At 43.2% G+C, this 13437-nt stretch overlaps 1 protein-coding gene across 1 annotated transcript; it reads left to right on the top strand.

The window, feature by feature from the left end:
* The first annotated feature begins 3529 nt into the window (after positions 1 to 3529).
* On the top strand, positions 3530 to 12445 carry PPP1R15B (protein phosphatase 1 regulatory subunit 15B). The gene is made up of 2 exons (XM_083172896.1): positions 3530 to 5647; positions 11641 to 12445. The coding sequence occupies exons 1-2, from the start codon at positions 3695 to 3697 to the stop codon at positions 11836 to 11838; spliced, it is 2151 nt and encodes a 716-aa protein (XP_083029022.1). The 5' UTR covers positions 3530 to 3694; the 3' UTR covers positions 11839 to 12445.
* The last annotated feature ends 992 nt before the right edge of the window (positions 12446 to 13437 follow it).

The raw sequence follows: 13437 nt of genomic DNA, 5'->3' as shown, positions 1-13437 counted from the left end.
GAAATGGCTGTTGGGCCGTGTCTGTATACCATCTCATGCCTTAAAATAAATCTACATTGGACTTCTACAAGTGTGTGCCAGTTCTTCCCAAAACCTTCTGCAAGGAGGGTGAGTGCTTCTCTCTCTCTCTCTCTCTCTCTCTCTCTCTCTCTCTCTCTCTCTCTCTCTCTCTCTCTCTATATCTATATATATATATATATATATATATATATATATATAATCACTTACCCAACCTTGCAGTAGGGAAGAAGACAGACCAGCACTCATTTTTGAAGTAGAAAAGGGTAAGGGGGAAATTTACTAAAGTAAATTTGTAAAAAAATAGGTGTATTTGTATACAGAAATACACTAATTTTTGACATTTACTATCCCGAAAATATGGCAATTCGTATTGATGTGCTATCAATACGAATACGAATTGACGTATCTTCGGGATAGTAAATGTCAAAAATAAGTGTATTTCTGGATACAAATACACCTATTTTTTACAAATTTCCTTTGGTAAATTTCCCCCAAGTGTATTAAAGAATATTTACAACATTGTAAACATCTTATATAACGCATGTTATATAACATCAAACAGACCCGACAGTCTGTTTCAACTGGATTCTGACCAGTTTTCTTCAGAACTGCTGTCTTTATCAATTCTACTTGGACCCTGCACCACCACTGCTACAGATATGTTTTATTGAGTGCCGTTTTGGAAACCCTGTCTATATATATATATATATATATATATATATATATATATATATATATATATATATATATATATATATATATATATATTTACATACGGAATGGGATCATTCGTCAGACTGCATTTAGGTCTACAAGATTTAGGTCTACACCATTAGGTCGACTTGCATTTAGGTCGACCTGACTGAAGGTCGACATGGGTTAGGTCGACAGGGTTATTACATTGACATGTGTTATGTCGACAGGTGTTAGGTCGACAGGGTCATTAGGTCGACAGGTATAAGGTCGACAGGGTCATTTGGTCGACAGTGAAAACGTCGACATGGTTTTTTTTTTTGTTCATTTTTTCAAGCGTAGACACAGTCAACATAGCACCGCTCGCCATGCTTCGGGCACACTATTTTATTCTCCTACCACGCCCTAGTGGATGGTAGGGCATGAAATACCACCTGTAGGCACATGTCGACTCAAAAAAACAGTCAAATGACCCCATGTTGACCATTTGCCTGTCGACCTTCCCCATGTCGACCTAATGACCCTGTTGACCTTATAAAAATCGACCTAATGACCCTGTCGACCTAATGACCCTGTCGACCTAATGACCCTGTCAACCTAAGTCATGTCGACCTTCAGTCATGTCGACCTAAATGCATGTCTACCTAAATGCAGTTCAACCTTAATGCAGGTCGACCTAGTGGTGTAGACCTAATGCTTGTAGGCCTAAATGCTGAAGACAATATGACCGTATCCGATATATATATATTATATATATAGTGCTCAAAGAGCCGCTCAGAGCTTCCAGATGACCACAGTACTGTTAGCGCCTCACGGACCAGCCACTAGCAGTGCTTGCATGCTGCCGGAGGTCATCTGCAACTAGACAGGAGAGAGGAGCCGCGCTCATATGGAGCCTGAGCTAGCCAGCGCTGTAGCTCCACCTCTCCCTGCTGAAAGGGGAAAGAGAGGAGCCGCATTCATATGGAGCCTGAGCTAGCAAGCGTTGTAGCTCCACCTCTCCCTGCTGGAAGGGGAAAGTGAGGAGCCACGCTCATATGGAGCCTAACCTAGCCAGCGCTGTAGTACCACCTCTCGCTGCTGGAAGGGGAAAGTGAGGAGCCACTCTTATATAGAGCCAGAGCTATCCAGCACTGCTGTGACGGCCCTCCCTGCTGGGAGAGGAGCCGCAGTCATATGGAGATGGTGCTAGCCAGCGCTGCAGTGACAGCTCTCCCTGCATCTAATGTGGTGCTTATCAGAAGAAGACACTGCAAGAGGAGAGTCACGCTCAGACACAGCAGATCAGCGCTGAGCATTCGGGGTTCTCCACATCCGGTTAGTACAGTGCTTGAATATCTGATTTGTGCCTGATATTATATTGTGCTGTAAAGAGATGTGCATAAAGCACTCAAAGGTAGTCGCTGTCCCTGTGTCCCCACTGTCGCTGTCCCAGAGTCACTCCACCATCTGTCCTTGCGTCCCCGCCATCCCTGTCATTGTCCCTATGTCCCCCTGTCCTTGCGTCACCCTGCCGGCACTGTCCCTGCGTTACCCTGTTGTCACTGTTCCTGTGTTGCTTGGCTATCTGTCTCTGCATCTCCACTGTGTGCCTGCACCCCCCGCTGTCCCTGCGTCTCCCAGCACACAGTGTACTATGCAGGTCTACTCTATTATCGATAGTTTGAGCCACCATAGTCATCGATGGTGGACAATACCAACGGCCCCCCCTACCAGCAGTTACCGTGCTGCAGCGTACCCGGCCGGTATACTGCAGAAGTTAGAGATGGGTCGTTCGCGAACGAAGCGGGTCTTTTGAACGGATCCCATACTAAGGGAGCCCCCGATCCCAAAAAGGTGATCCGTCGTTCTTTTACTTTCAGTTTTGTTTTTCATTACAATGCATTTGCCTGAGCTCCGCACTGCCACCTGTGCTGTACTAACTCTAGAGACTGAGTACAGTGCTGCGACTGCAAGTGAAAGAAAGAATGGTACTTATGTAATATCTGGGCTCCCATTTTTCTTATGAGACCGCGTCCCCTCGCGGGGCTCGCTGCGCTCGCCACACTATATAAAATCAACTCCATGCGTAGTTGGATAGTAGGGGTATGAAAAAATGGGGTGCATTTAACATGGGAGCCCAGATAATACATAAGTACCGAAAGAATAATAAGGCTGCTGCTGCTGCTAGGGATGGCCATCGGTGCAGACACCATCGATGGCGATTCTGCACTCAGCCAGGCTCATACCTCCCAACTGTCCCGCAAAACGCAGGCACGTCCTGATTTTTGGGGACGTTCCCGCGTCCCTCCTGCGGCCGTCGATGTCCCGCTGCGGGGGGGGGGGGATGATCAGTTGGGAGTCCCCCCCCAATCTGACCGAATAGATGTGACCGAAAATGGGGGTGCGGCTTAATTTGCATAAGTCTCGCCCTCATTTGCATAGGCCACGCCCCCTTTCGGTCGCTCGAGCTCCCCTATTCTTCTATCAAGAAAGTTGGGAGTTATGCAGCCATAGATCAGTGTTTTACTAGGTCATGTATGTTCTTATTTGTTCAGCTCACTGTTTAACAGAAAAAAAAAAGTTAAAAATAATGGCAATAAATGATGGTAAAACAAATTATGCTTCATTATCAATTACTCCTTCTTTCAAAGCGAACCGTTGAGCTGTCTAAAAGATACGGATCTTTTCACGGACTGGTCTGCTGGATCCCAGCTCTCGCTAGTGACCCGTTTTGCCCATCTCTAGCAGAAGTTGGCGCACACGACTGGCGTGCGTGTTACATGGCGCATGCGCGGTCTGGTATTCCCGGCGCCAGTCCCCGCCCTGTGCGGCGTCACAGCTTCTTCGTAACACGTCCCTCCCTCACTACGTTCTCCCTCTTCCCCGAAGCTCTCGCAGCTGTCAGGGTGTAGACGCCGGTGCCGTCTTTTCACCCGGAGATCCCCATGGCGGCGGATTGTCATTTCAGGACACCTCGGGGCTGTCATGATGCGGCCCAATGAGTGCTGAAGAAGACTCCCCATCCTCCCCGGGGCTCCGGGCCCAGCTAGGCCGCCTCCTGCACGGCCTGCTCCCCTATCGTCTGTTCCAGCTGCTGGGAGCCGCGCTGTCCTATCTGGCCAGGCCCTTGGGTCCTTTGCTGTTTTCCCTGCTGCCCTCCGGGTGGGTGGTGCACCGGTCAGTGCGGTCCAGTGAGCTGCCCGAGGTGCTGGAAGCGCTGGGACTGCGGTCCGGGACCTGGGACGAGCTGGGAGGATGCCTGGACGAGCTGGGGCCCTGGAAGGAACTGCACACCCCTGCAACGGAAGCGGCAGAGCTGGAGCTACTGAGGTCACTGAAAGGATTCGTGTCCCCCAGCCAGCAGCCGGATTCCTGGAAATCCACATTAGAGGGACTGGAGTCCTGGCACAGGACTATGGTCCGCAGCAACATACAGCTTCTCTGGGAGTCAGGGCTGGGATCCTGGGAAGAGTTTGCAGACCCTGTTCAAGAAGAGGATGAGTGCCATAAAAATGTCACCTTTAGCAACTGTGAGAGTGGAGCTGGTGAGGTATCAGAGGAGAAGAATATATCTCAGCTCCACCACTCTTACTTGGACATGGTGTCCTGCATTCTGAGTACCGGGTCAGGTGGTGGTGTATTTACTTGGGCTGACCAAGACGCTGGTCATTGTGTGCAGGCTAAGGATGCCAAAGTATCTGGTCAGAGGGAGCTAGAGATTGAGCATATTCGCAGCAAGAGGCTCTGGTTCCTGCAGCAGAACCAGGCCCAGGATGCTTTTAGCTCTGACTTTGAGCATGACAAGGAAGTTGCGGGGCTTGAAGAGAATGAGGAATGTGTCCGCACACCATCTGACACTAACCAGTTTGTATTACCTAACCCTAAGATAGCTGTGCCAGTACCTCAATGGCCTGATATAGGGCTCCAGGAAATACCTCCCCAAAGTAAACTGTTGTTAGATATTGATTTGAGCCATAGGGAAGTTCTGGAGCTTCCAGTTGTTGAGCAGCAGTGCAATCCATGTGACCCACTATCTATTATGGTGCAGAACACAGACCATTCTGGTAAATATCTACCCAGCCCAGATCAGGACCAAGGATACCACAGTTTGGAGGATTGGCAAGGCTTACATATCACACAAAATCTTAAAACAGAGGGCATTGTAGCACCTGAAATCTGCCAGCTAGAACATAATGTTATAAATGATTTTCTTACGGAACTTCCTTGTTCAGTTACAAGTTTAAATGATGACCAGGACAGTGATGACATGAACTCTGACCTTGAAGAAGACCTACCTGTCCCTTCTGTTCCCATTTGCCTAAATAAACACATTGGTTATATTTTGGGAACAATTGTAAGTAATGAGGAGGAGGATGAATTGCATTCCTCATCCGAGGACAGCGATTGGGATGAGGCTGAAGATGATGGCTTTGACAGTGAAGGATCAGTAGCCACCACAGACAGTGACACCCCTGTCCCAGAGGAAGCTGTGCTCTGGAAGTCCTTCTGTGACCCTGATCCTTACAACCCTCAGAACTTCACTGCTAGTTTGCAAACTGGCGCTGTTGCTGAGAATTCCCATTCTGTGGATGGACTGGAACGTGTACTGTCTGATGATGAAGAATCATGGTGTGACAGTGATGCTGTGTCAGGCAGCGACAGTGAGGATGAATGTAGTGCTGATGAAGAGGAAAACCTGAGACTTTGGAATGCTTTCTCAAAGTCTGATGATCCCTACAATCCCCTATATTTTAAAGCCTCTGTACAAACATCTGAGAGAAAAAGACAGAGCAGTGACACTTTGAGCAAACATCCCAAGCTTGCTTGTACTACCCTTACAAACTGCAAATTAACTTTAATAACTAGTCTCCCCGTCGAGCCTCAAACTCTTCATTTTGAAGAAACACATAATGCGCCTGCAGAAAAAAGTGCCAATGGTGGACATAAAAAGGTATCTGTCACTTGTCATTCGGCCGTCTTGTTAATGACCTCTTCAAATCCAATTGTCATAACCTATGCATTGTACAGTTTTGTCTTTTTAATTCAAAATCTGTGTCTAGGTCTTGAAACATGAGTTCTTGTTACACTGGTCATCCATGTTGTGCTCCTATGCTTTTTCTTTCTTTTTTTTTATATTGCAGATTGTGTATTAATTCTCTCTGAAACACGTTCTAGTCTTCTATTGCAAGTTAGTACATAGCTTTTGTTTGTTACAGGAGTTCTTAATATAGTGAAACTGCAGTAATAGGTGGTACACATGGTTATATGTGGAATTCGATATGCTGTTCGATTCAATCTGTTTTTTTCTTCGATTTCTACTATATAATCTTGCCTGGCAAGACTATTTTTCTTTTAGAATTCCACTAAATCTGAACGCGCATTGGTGTCAAATCTGCATCAAATTCAATTTTGCTTCTATAAGCAAAACCGAATAGGAAAATAGTGAAAATCTCATCATGTGTACCCACTATTTTAATGGGTACACACGATGCGATTTTGCTTGCGATTCGATCAGACGGTACACAAAATGCATTTGTTTTTGACTATATAGTACAGATCTGTAATATATAGTCTTGCCTGCCAAGACTATTTTTCTATTTAATTTACACTACATGGGAGCGCACTTTGGGATAAAATCTGCCTCAAATGCTGCTAAAAGCATTCGATTTCGATTCAATTCAATTTTGCTTCTATAAGTGAAATCGAATTGAAAAATAGTGCATATCTCACGGTGTGTACTCACTATATGACTGTCTAAAAATGGCTCCTGGATAGTTCATGTAACATTCGTCAGTAGTTCTTGCCTTATACTCCTCAGACTGCAGTCTGTGTGTTTAATTCTGGCTATTTGAATGAGCAGCTGCTTCACGGAAATGGCTGTGAGGTTTGTGTTGCTTAATATTGGAAGTTAGTGTGTGTCATCTTTCATGGAACTATTCTGCCGGAAGAGCGGGGGTTAATAACATTTCAACTTTCACCAAGTTTAAAAGACATTGGTCATTATGTTTGGGTTCTATAGAGGGAGCACTTTTAGTAACAGTTTATTACAGAAAGGAGAATTGACATTATTGTAGCAATGACATAACCCAGTGTTTCCCAATCTTTTTTGAATCACGGCACCCTAAGGGTATCAACATTTTTTCACGGCACCCCTAGACCGCACAAAAATGTATTAGATTGTGTTTATATGTGATTCCCAGGGTTAGTTATGTGTTAAAGACAGGATTTGCTTCTGTGTGTACATATTTTATTATTGGCAGCCATCAACACTGGTTTTTCACATAAATAATTAACCATAATTAATTTGAATTGGTCCTGGACCACCAGCCCAGGGCACCCCTGCAAGTGTTCCAAGGCACCCCAGGGAGCCACGGCACACAGTTTGGGAACCACTGACATAACCTATAGTAATCTTTACATGTGAGTTAGATTTTTAATCTGAATTATTTCTGTGTAGTTTTATAGTTGACTTTCATACCTAACATAATAGGTCATACTCTATGTGGCAATTAAAAACTGAAATGACACCTATTAAATACAGTAATATAAGCAGTGGGTGTTCTCTAACAGGAGTGCTAGGTAGAAGCTGTCTCTACAGCCGGCCCTTGGTGGGAGCACCACCTTCTTGTAACATTGTTGGTTGAGAGGTTATATATGGAGGATTAACACTGATAAGCAAAGCTCTTTGCCAACAGGGCTCAAGGCCATGGGACTTGTGCATATGTTCTTCTTATAACCCCAGATTATCTGACTGCTTTCTGCTTGGTCTAAATTTGTACGTGTCTTTAGACTGTTGTAAGGCCAATGTAGCTATTCCAGCATATGCTGCACTTTCAGCATAATATGCGGGGGCTAATATAACACACCCAAAATCTAAAGCCTCATACACACTAGAGGACATTTTGATCATTCATTCACAATATTGTCTAGTGTGTACACTTAATATCGTTGACGATGATTGATGTCATGTGAACATGCAGGTCAATTTGGCTATGTAGCCAAACAACCTGCCTGTTCAGCTGGTCCCGGTGAAGTCATTGAATGATATAGGCGTCCAATATCGTTTGGTGTATACACGCAATATCGGGACCCACGTCCAATGGCCATTTTGTTAATTATATCAGCTGTGCCCCCCCCCCCCCATCGTTTAGGGTGTATGGGTCTTTAATCTCTCTACACATGTTGCATTTGCCCCACCTGTTGTGCACATGGTTTTGCCCATTTGAGATACTTTTGTTTTGACTCTGAATCAGGGCCTCAAGCAGCCCATACACGCTGCGATGCCGGGCTGTGCGTTCTGTGCTTTGAGGTGCGCGCTCCCGCGGCACCTCATCGCACAGTACAAAAAGTATGTGCTAGCACATACTTTTTGTACTTAGTTTTCATCGCATTGCATGCATAATGCATGCACATGCAATGCAATGTGATCCCTGCTATTGAAGCCCACAACGCACGCCCGCATCGGGACGTGTATGGGCTGCTTCAGTCCCAAAACAGTTCTAGCACCTAGCAGGTGCACAGGTGTAGCCATTACCCACCGACACATTTTAAAGATCCACAGGTGATAATAATTTTTTCACTTGTGGATTTTGGAGGAGACCTGGAAAACAGGAACCATTTGCTATGCTGAAGTCCAAGTCTGAGAACCTGTGAAATAAACAATCTAGTGCACTAAATTGCTACCTTGATAAAAATCCTCGTAAGATGCTTTTTATGCAAGTATGTGGCTTTTTTTTTTTTTTTTAATGTATTAGTTTTGCAGAATAACTGCCTCCATGGTGTCTTGTGCAGTGGTATAGATCTAAGCAATGGAAATTATATTCCTAATATGCTTTGCGTTAAACATTTCCTTACCTGTCACAATTGCTGTAAACAGCTTTACTGTAGATCAGTAGTCTATAATACCCCTTTCACATCGCAACTGCCGGGTTACACCTGGGATTTGGACACAGGTCCATCCCGGGAGCGACCTGGCATTTCGTTCGCATCACATGGAGGTGGGGCTGAGTGGCAGCGTGTCGTTGGCTGGAGGAGGCAGCACTTGTAGCTGACAATGGGAACCAGGTCGCTCAATCCCGTTTACCTGTTTACATTGACCGGGGTCGGAATGCCAGTCGCTGGACCCGGGTTTTCCCAATGGCACTTTTACACGGCACAGAACCGAGACGTATCTGGGTTATTTGTGCGGTGTGAAAAGGGTATAAGGCAGAGCTGGCTGACCTGTTGCAAAACTACAAGTCCCTGCATGCCTTGCACAGTTTTTATATTGTGGAATGCTGGGATGTGTAATTTCACATCAGCTGGAGACCTCCAGTTTAGCCAGGACTTTTCTGTTACTATTACTATAGGATATTTATTTTTTCTAAAAATAATTGTTTATTGCTGTCATGATTCATGATGGTTTATGGCATGGGTCTTCAAACTGTGGCCCTCCAGATGTTGTGGAACTACATGTCCCAGCATGCCCTGACAGTTTTGGCATGCTCTTATACTAAAAAATGTGGCATTGCATTTTGGAACATGTAGTTTCCCAACATCTGGAGTGCCACAGTTTAAAGACCCATGGTTTATGGCAACCCTACACCTGACCAAGTTATGTCTGTGTGCAGGGGAGACTAACCAGGTTTATGGGGCCTACCTACCGTAGAAGAAAACCAAGAGGTATTCCCACTAGGAAATGTATATAAGAAGTGCTATTTTTAGGTTCATCACTGCTATTTCACATCTTGGAACACAGGATTTTTGGTTCTTTCACTTTACATATATATATATATATATATATATATATATATATATATATATATATATATATATATATATATATATATATATATATATATATATATATATATATATATATATATATATATATATATATATATATATATATATATATATATATATATGTGTATATATATATATATATATATGTGTATATATATGTATATATATATATATATGTATATATATATATATATGTATATATATGTGTGTAGAGAAAGGTTGTTTAAATCTTTAACCCCTTCGTGGCGGCCATATGCAGTATGTGATTAAATTTTTTTTTAATTCATTGCATTGTTAAAAAGGTGGAAATGTAATGCGGGGTACACACCAGGACGACCCGCTCACGATGCACATCGTGAGCGGGTCGTCAGTGTCTCGTCCGACCCGCTCACGATGACGCGGGAGGGCACGACCCGCTCACGATGTGCACCGTGAGCGGGTCCGATCCGATGGCGACCCGCACCCGGTTCTATGGTCGTCATTGAGATCCTACCTGCAGCAGGTAGGATCTCAATAACGACCGACCGACCCGCGGGACCGCGCATCGGATCGGAATCGCTCCACACCAGGTCAGAAAAGGGCCCAATCAGCACACAATCTACATCCGATAGATCGGAATTGGATCTAGATTGTGCTGATCGGGCCCTAGTCGTCCTGGTGTGTACCTAGCATAAGCGCAAAAAGACACCCGCTGCAGCTTAAGGGCCAGATTCTCTAAGCTTCAAAAGTGATAAAATGGAGAGTGATAAACAGCCAGCCAATCAGCTCCTGCCTGACATTTTTCAAACACAGTCTGTGACATGGCAGGCAGGAGCTGATTGGCTGGCTGTTTATCACTCTCCATTTTATCACTTTTGAAGCTTAGAGACGCTAGCCCTGAGTCCTATGAAACCTGGCATGCTGAAAAATTAGTGTTTGGCACAACTGCAGCAGTAGTGTCTAAGGGCACATTTATATTAGGTCTGCGGCCAGTTTGACCACTTATCCATCCGGCCAGATAGTACAGATCTGGATGTCTAGTTGGAAGGACCATACTGTAAAAGCTAGAATATGCTGTGGATGACGGATGACACAATGGGTCCTCAGATGTTAAGTCATTCTTATTATCCGTAGGCAATATTTTTCCTTGCTGAATATCTGCAGGTGCCATGTAGTTATTATTGTAACTTTAGAAGCCATAGTGCAGCATCACTGGTAATGGCTTCCCGAGAGATAAGACACAGACTGATGCAAAGGACTGAAACTTAAAACTCGCGGCGGGATCAGGCTGATGTAACTGTAGGACAGACCTGATTTCCATAGGGAGACAGAGCACATGCCAACCATAAAAAATATCAGTCCTTTTAGATTAATAGGAAATACTACACCAAAACAAAAATCACAAGACATATGATAGGTAATTTTATATAGAGACTTGGTCCTTAGTGGGTTATTATGAATTAATAGCGTTTTAACATTAAATTGGTTAATTCTCAGTAGATAATTTACCTTAATGGCCATACATGCTTAAGAATGTCTTATAACCTTGGAGAGGCTTGTTCTTGCAATTTTATATTTGAAATAATAATTTTGTAGTATGGCGTGTCTTATAGTAAAATATGGCTTTAATAGTAATCCCAGAGTATTGTGGCCCTTTCCTAAAAAGAAAAAAACAAATATGTATATATATTTTTTCTTTTGAAGAAAATGCTCATTTTGCATAAACGTGCTAATTTGAACAAAAATTCTGCCCTTAGCTATCCTTTGCTTCCACTGCGAAGATCTATAACCATGACTCTGCACTTCTACACCCAGTGGCTGATATGGGTGGTTGTATCCACCAGATAACGCCACTGGTGCTGAGTCACATCTTCTACAGAAAGAGCCTAAAGAGTTCTTCCCTCTTTTTTTAATACTTTCATGAAGTTCATTTTTTTGGGGGGGGGGGGGGGGCTAAAATCTGATAATTCCTATGCTATGTATTGTGCATCTAACTAGTCCGCCTGATAGCAGGTTGGATTCAAAATGCTACTTGTACTCCTAGGAGAGTGTTTGCTTCAAGAACCCAGTGAATTGTGTATTGAATTATTTACCTTGTTCTGTAAGAAGGTTGTCTTAATGTGTTTAATGTCGGTCTACAATGCTTTTTTTCACTTTTTTTTTTTATATTTTCTTGTTTAGGTGACATTCCATGATACAGTCACTGTACATTATGTGTGTAACGAAGAGGAACGCAAAGGTCACTGGGAGGAATTTGCCCGGGATCGCTGCCGATTCCAACGGCGCATTCATGAAACAGAATCTATAATTGGACACTGCTTGAACCCTGATCACAGGCAATTGATGTGGATCCGAATGCAAGAAAAGTGGGACAGCTAGCCCCTGTCCATGTTCACATCAGACTCTTTGCAGAAACTTTTATTTTTCATAGTTACAGAATTTGACAATATCTTTTAATTCTCCTTGCAGTGTATGCTCAGAAACAGAATGACTAAACACAGTGATATATAACAGTCCACTAAACCCTCCCCCCAAGCATGTATCACTCAATCTTCTAGCATGATTTACTATTGACACCTGACTGTTGTATAATTGTATCCCTCATGCTAATACAGTATGTCTGCCGGTAACGGAGGCTTTCCTACCTTACCTGCTGGGAGTGCACTTTGTGCTTGCAGCCTAGTTATGGGAATGATTAAAAAAAACAAAGACTAAATTCATATACATTGGACTAACTCTTATAACATGGAATTTCTAAAGCAACACTCGCTTTTGTTGAAATTTTGGCCAAATATTATTATTCTTTCTGGGTCTTTTTAATATTTCTTAATCAAATTTGACTGAATCTCGCTTTAGGAATTGACTCTTCTTGGGTGTGGATTTCTACACACCGTATCGCTTGCACTTTATTTGGGGCTTTCATTACCGATTACACACACACACAACTCGCAGTCTCTCACCAATAAATAAGTCAGATTCTGCCATGCATTATATGGTTTCTATAGGTTCAAATGATTTATTCTGGTTCAGTATTTGGCCACATTTTGGTAGACGTTACTTTTAGGCAATGCAGAGTTTGTCAATATTTTTATATATTTTATATTTTACTATATTCAGTGAGTGGTGTGTTTAAACTTAAACACACTGACAGAAGACAACAATGTTTTATTTGTTTGCAATGCAAATATCTGTGCATGAATGGTGTCTGAGCAGCAAAGCACGCAGCCATACAAGAGAGTGGTCTCATAACCATCATTTTCTGTTGTTTTTCAATCCCCAAATCTTTTGAGTAGCTGCAATACTGCACCATTTTAATCTTGCAAGATGTGCATGTTTAGTGTACTTAGTGAGTGATCAGGGCTAATATTTATACTCCTACCAAGTTACCTTTATGGTGGCTGATGAGTAAGTAGGGTACATCAGGTAAAAAGTATATGCTTTCAAACCGGGCAATCCAGTTAGAAGGGATAGGCTTCAAGTTTTGTGTTTTGTAACACCCTGCAGCCACACATCACTGCTACATGAATTGCCCCCAAGTTTGCAATGTTATCAGGACCATTAACCCTTTGAGTGCCAACCTCTGTCAGATGTTCAAAATATCCGCTAAAAATGCTAGCATCACTCACATTTGTTATATAGGTTCAAATATAAAAGGTGGTGTGAAAAAAAGATTATATTTTCTATATAGGTAAACATCACCGGTCTAGTGGCCGTGCGTATCGGAAACACTGCCATCTGCTGGCAGAGAGTGAAACTACATCTCTTTCTCACACTTGAACAAACACAGAAGGTAGCAGGCTAGCTTTTGAAGCTTTTGCTTTGAGCGGGCATACTAGTGATAAATACAATTGTTTGCTTGGCAATGTTCACATCTGCTTGGACAAATTTACATGGCACTCAGAGGGGAATTAGGAAATAAAGGGTCAGCCTACAAATAAATTGTCAAGCATCTGCTTTTGTCCAAAGCATCAGGGCTTT

The sequence above is a fragment of the Crinia signifera genome, chromosome 2 (genome assembly GCF_055691185.1).
Source record: "Crinia signifera chromosome 2, ASM5569118v1, whole genome shotgun sequence".
Lineage (NCBI taxonomy): Eukaryota > Metazoa > Chordata > Amphibia > Anura > Myobatrachidae > Crinia > Crinia signifera.
Note: the sequence above shows the minus strand (reverse complement) of the source record. Positions and strands in the feature narration are given on the sequence as shown.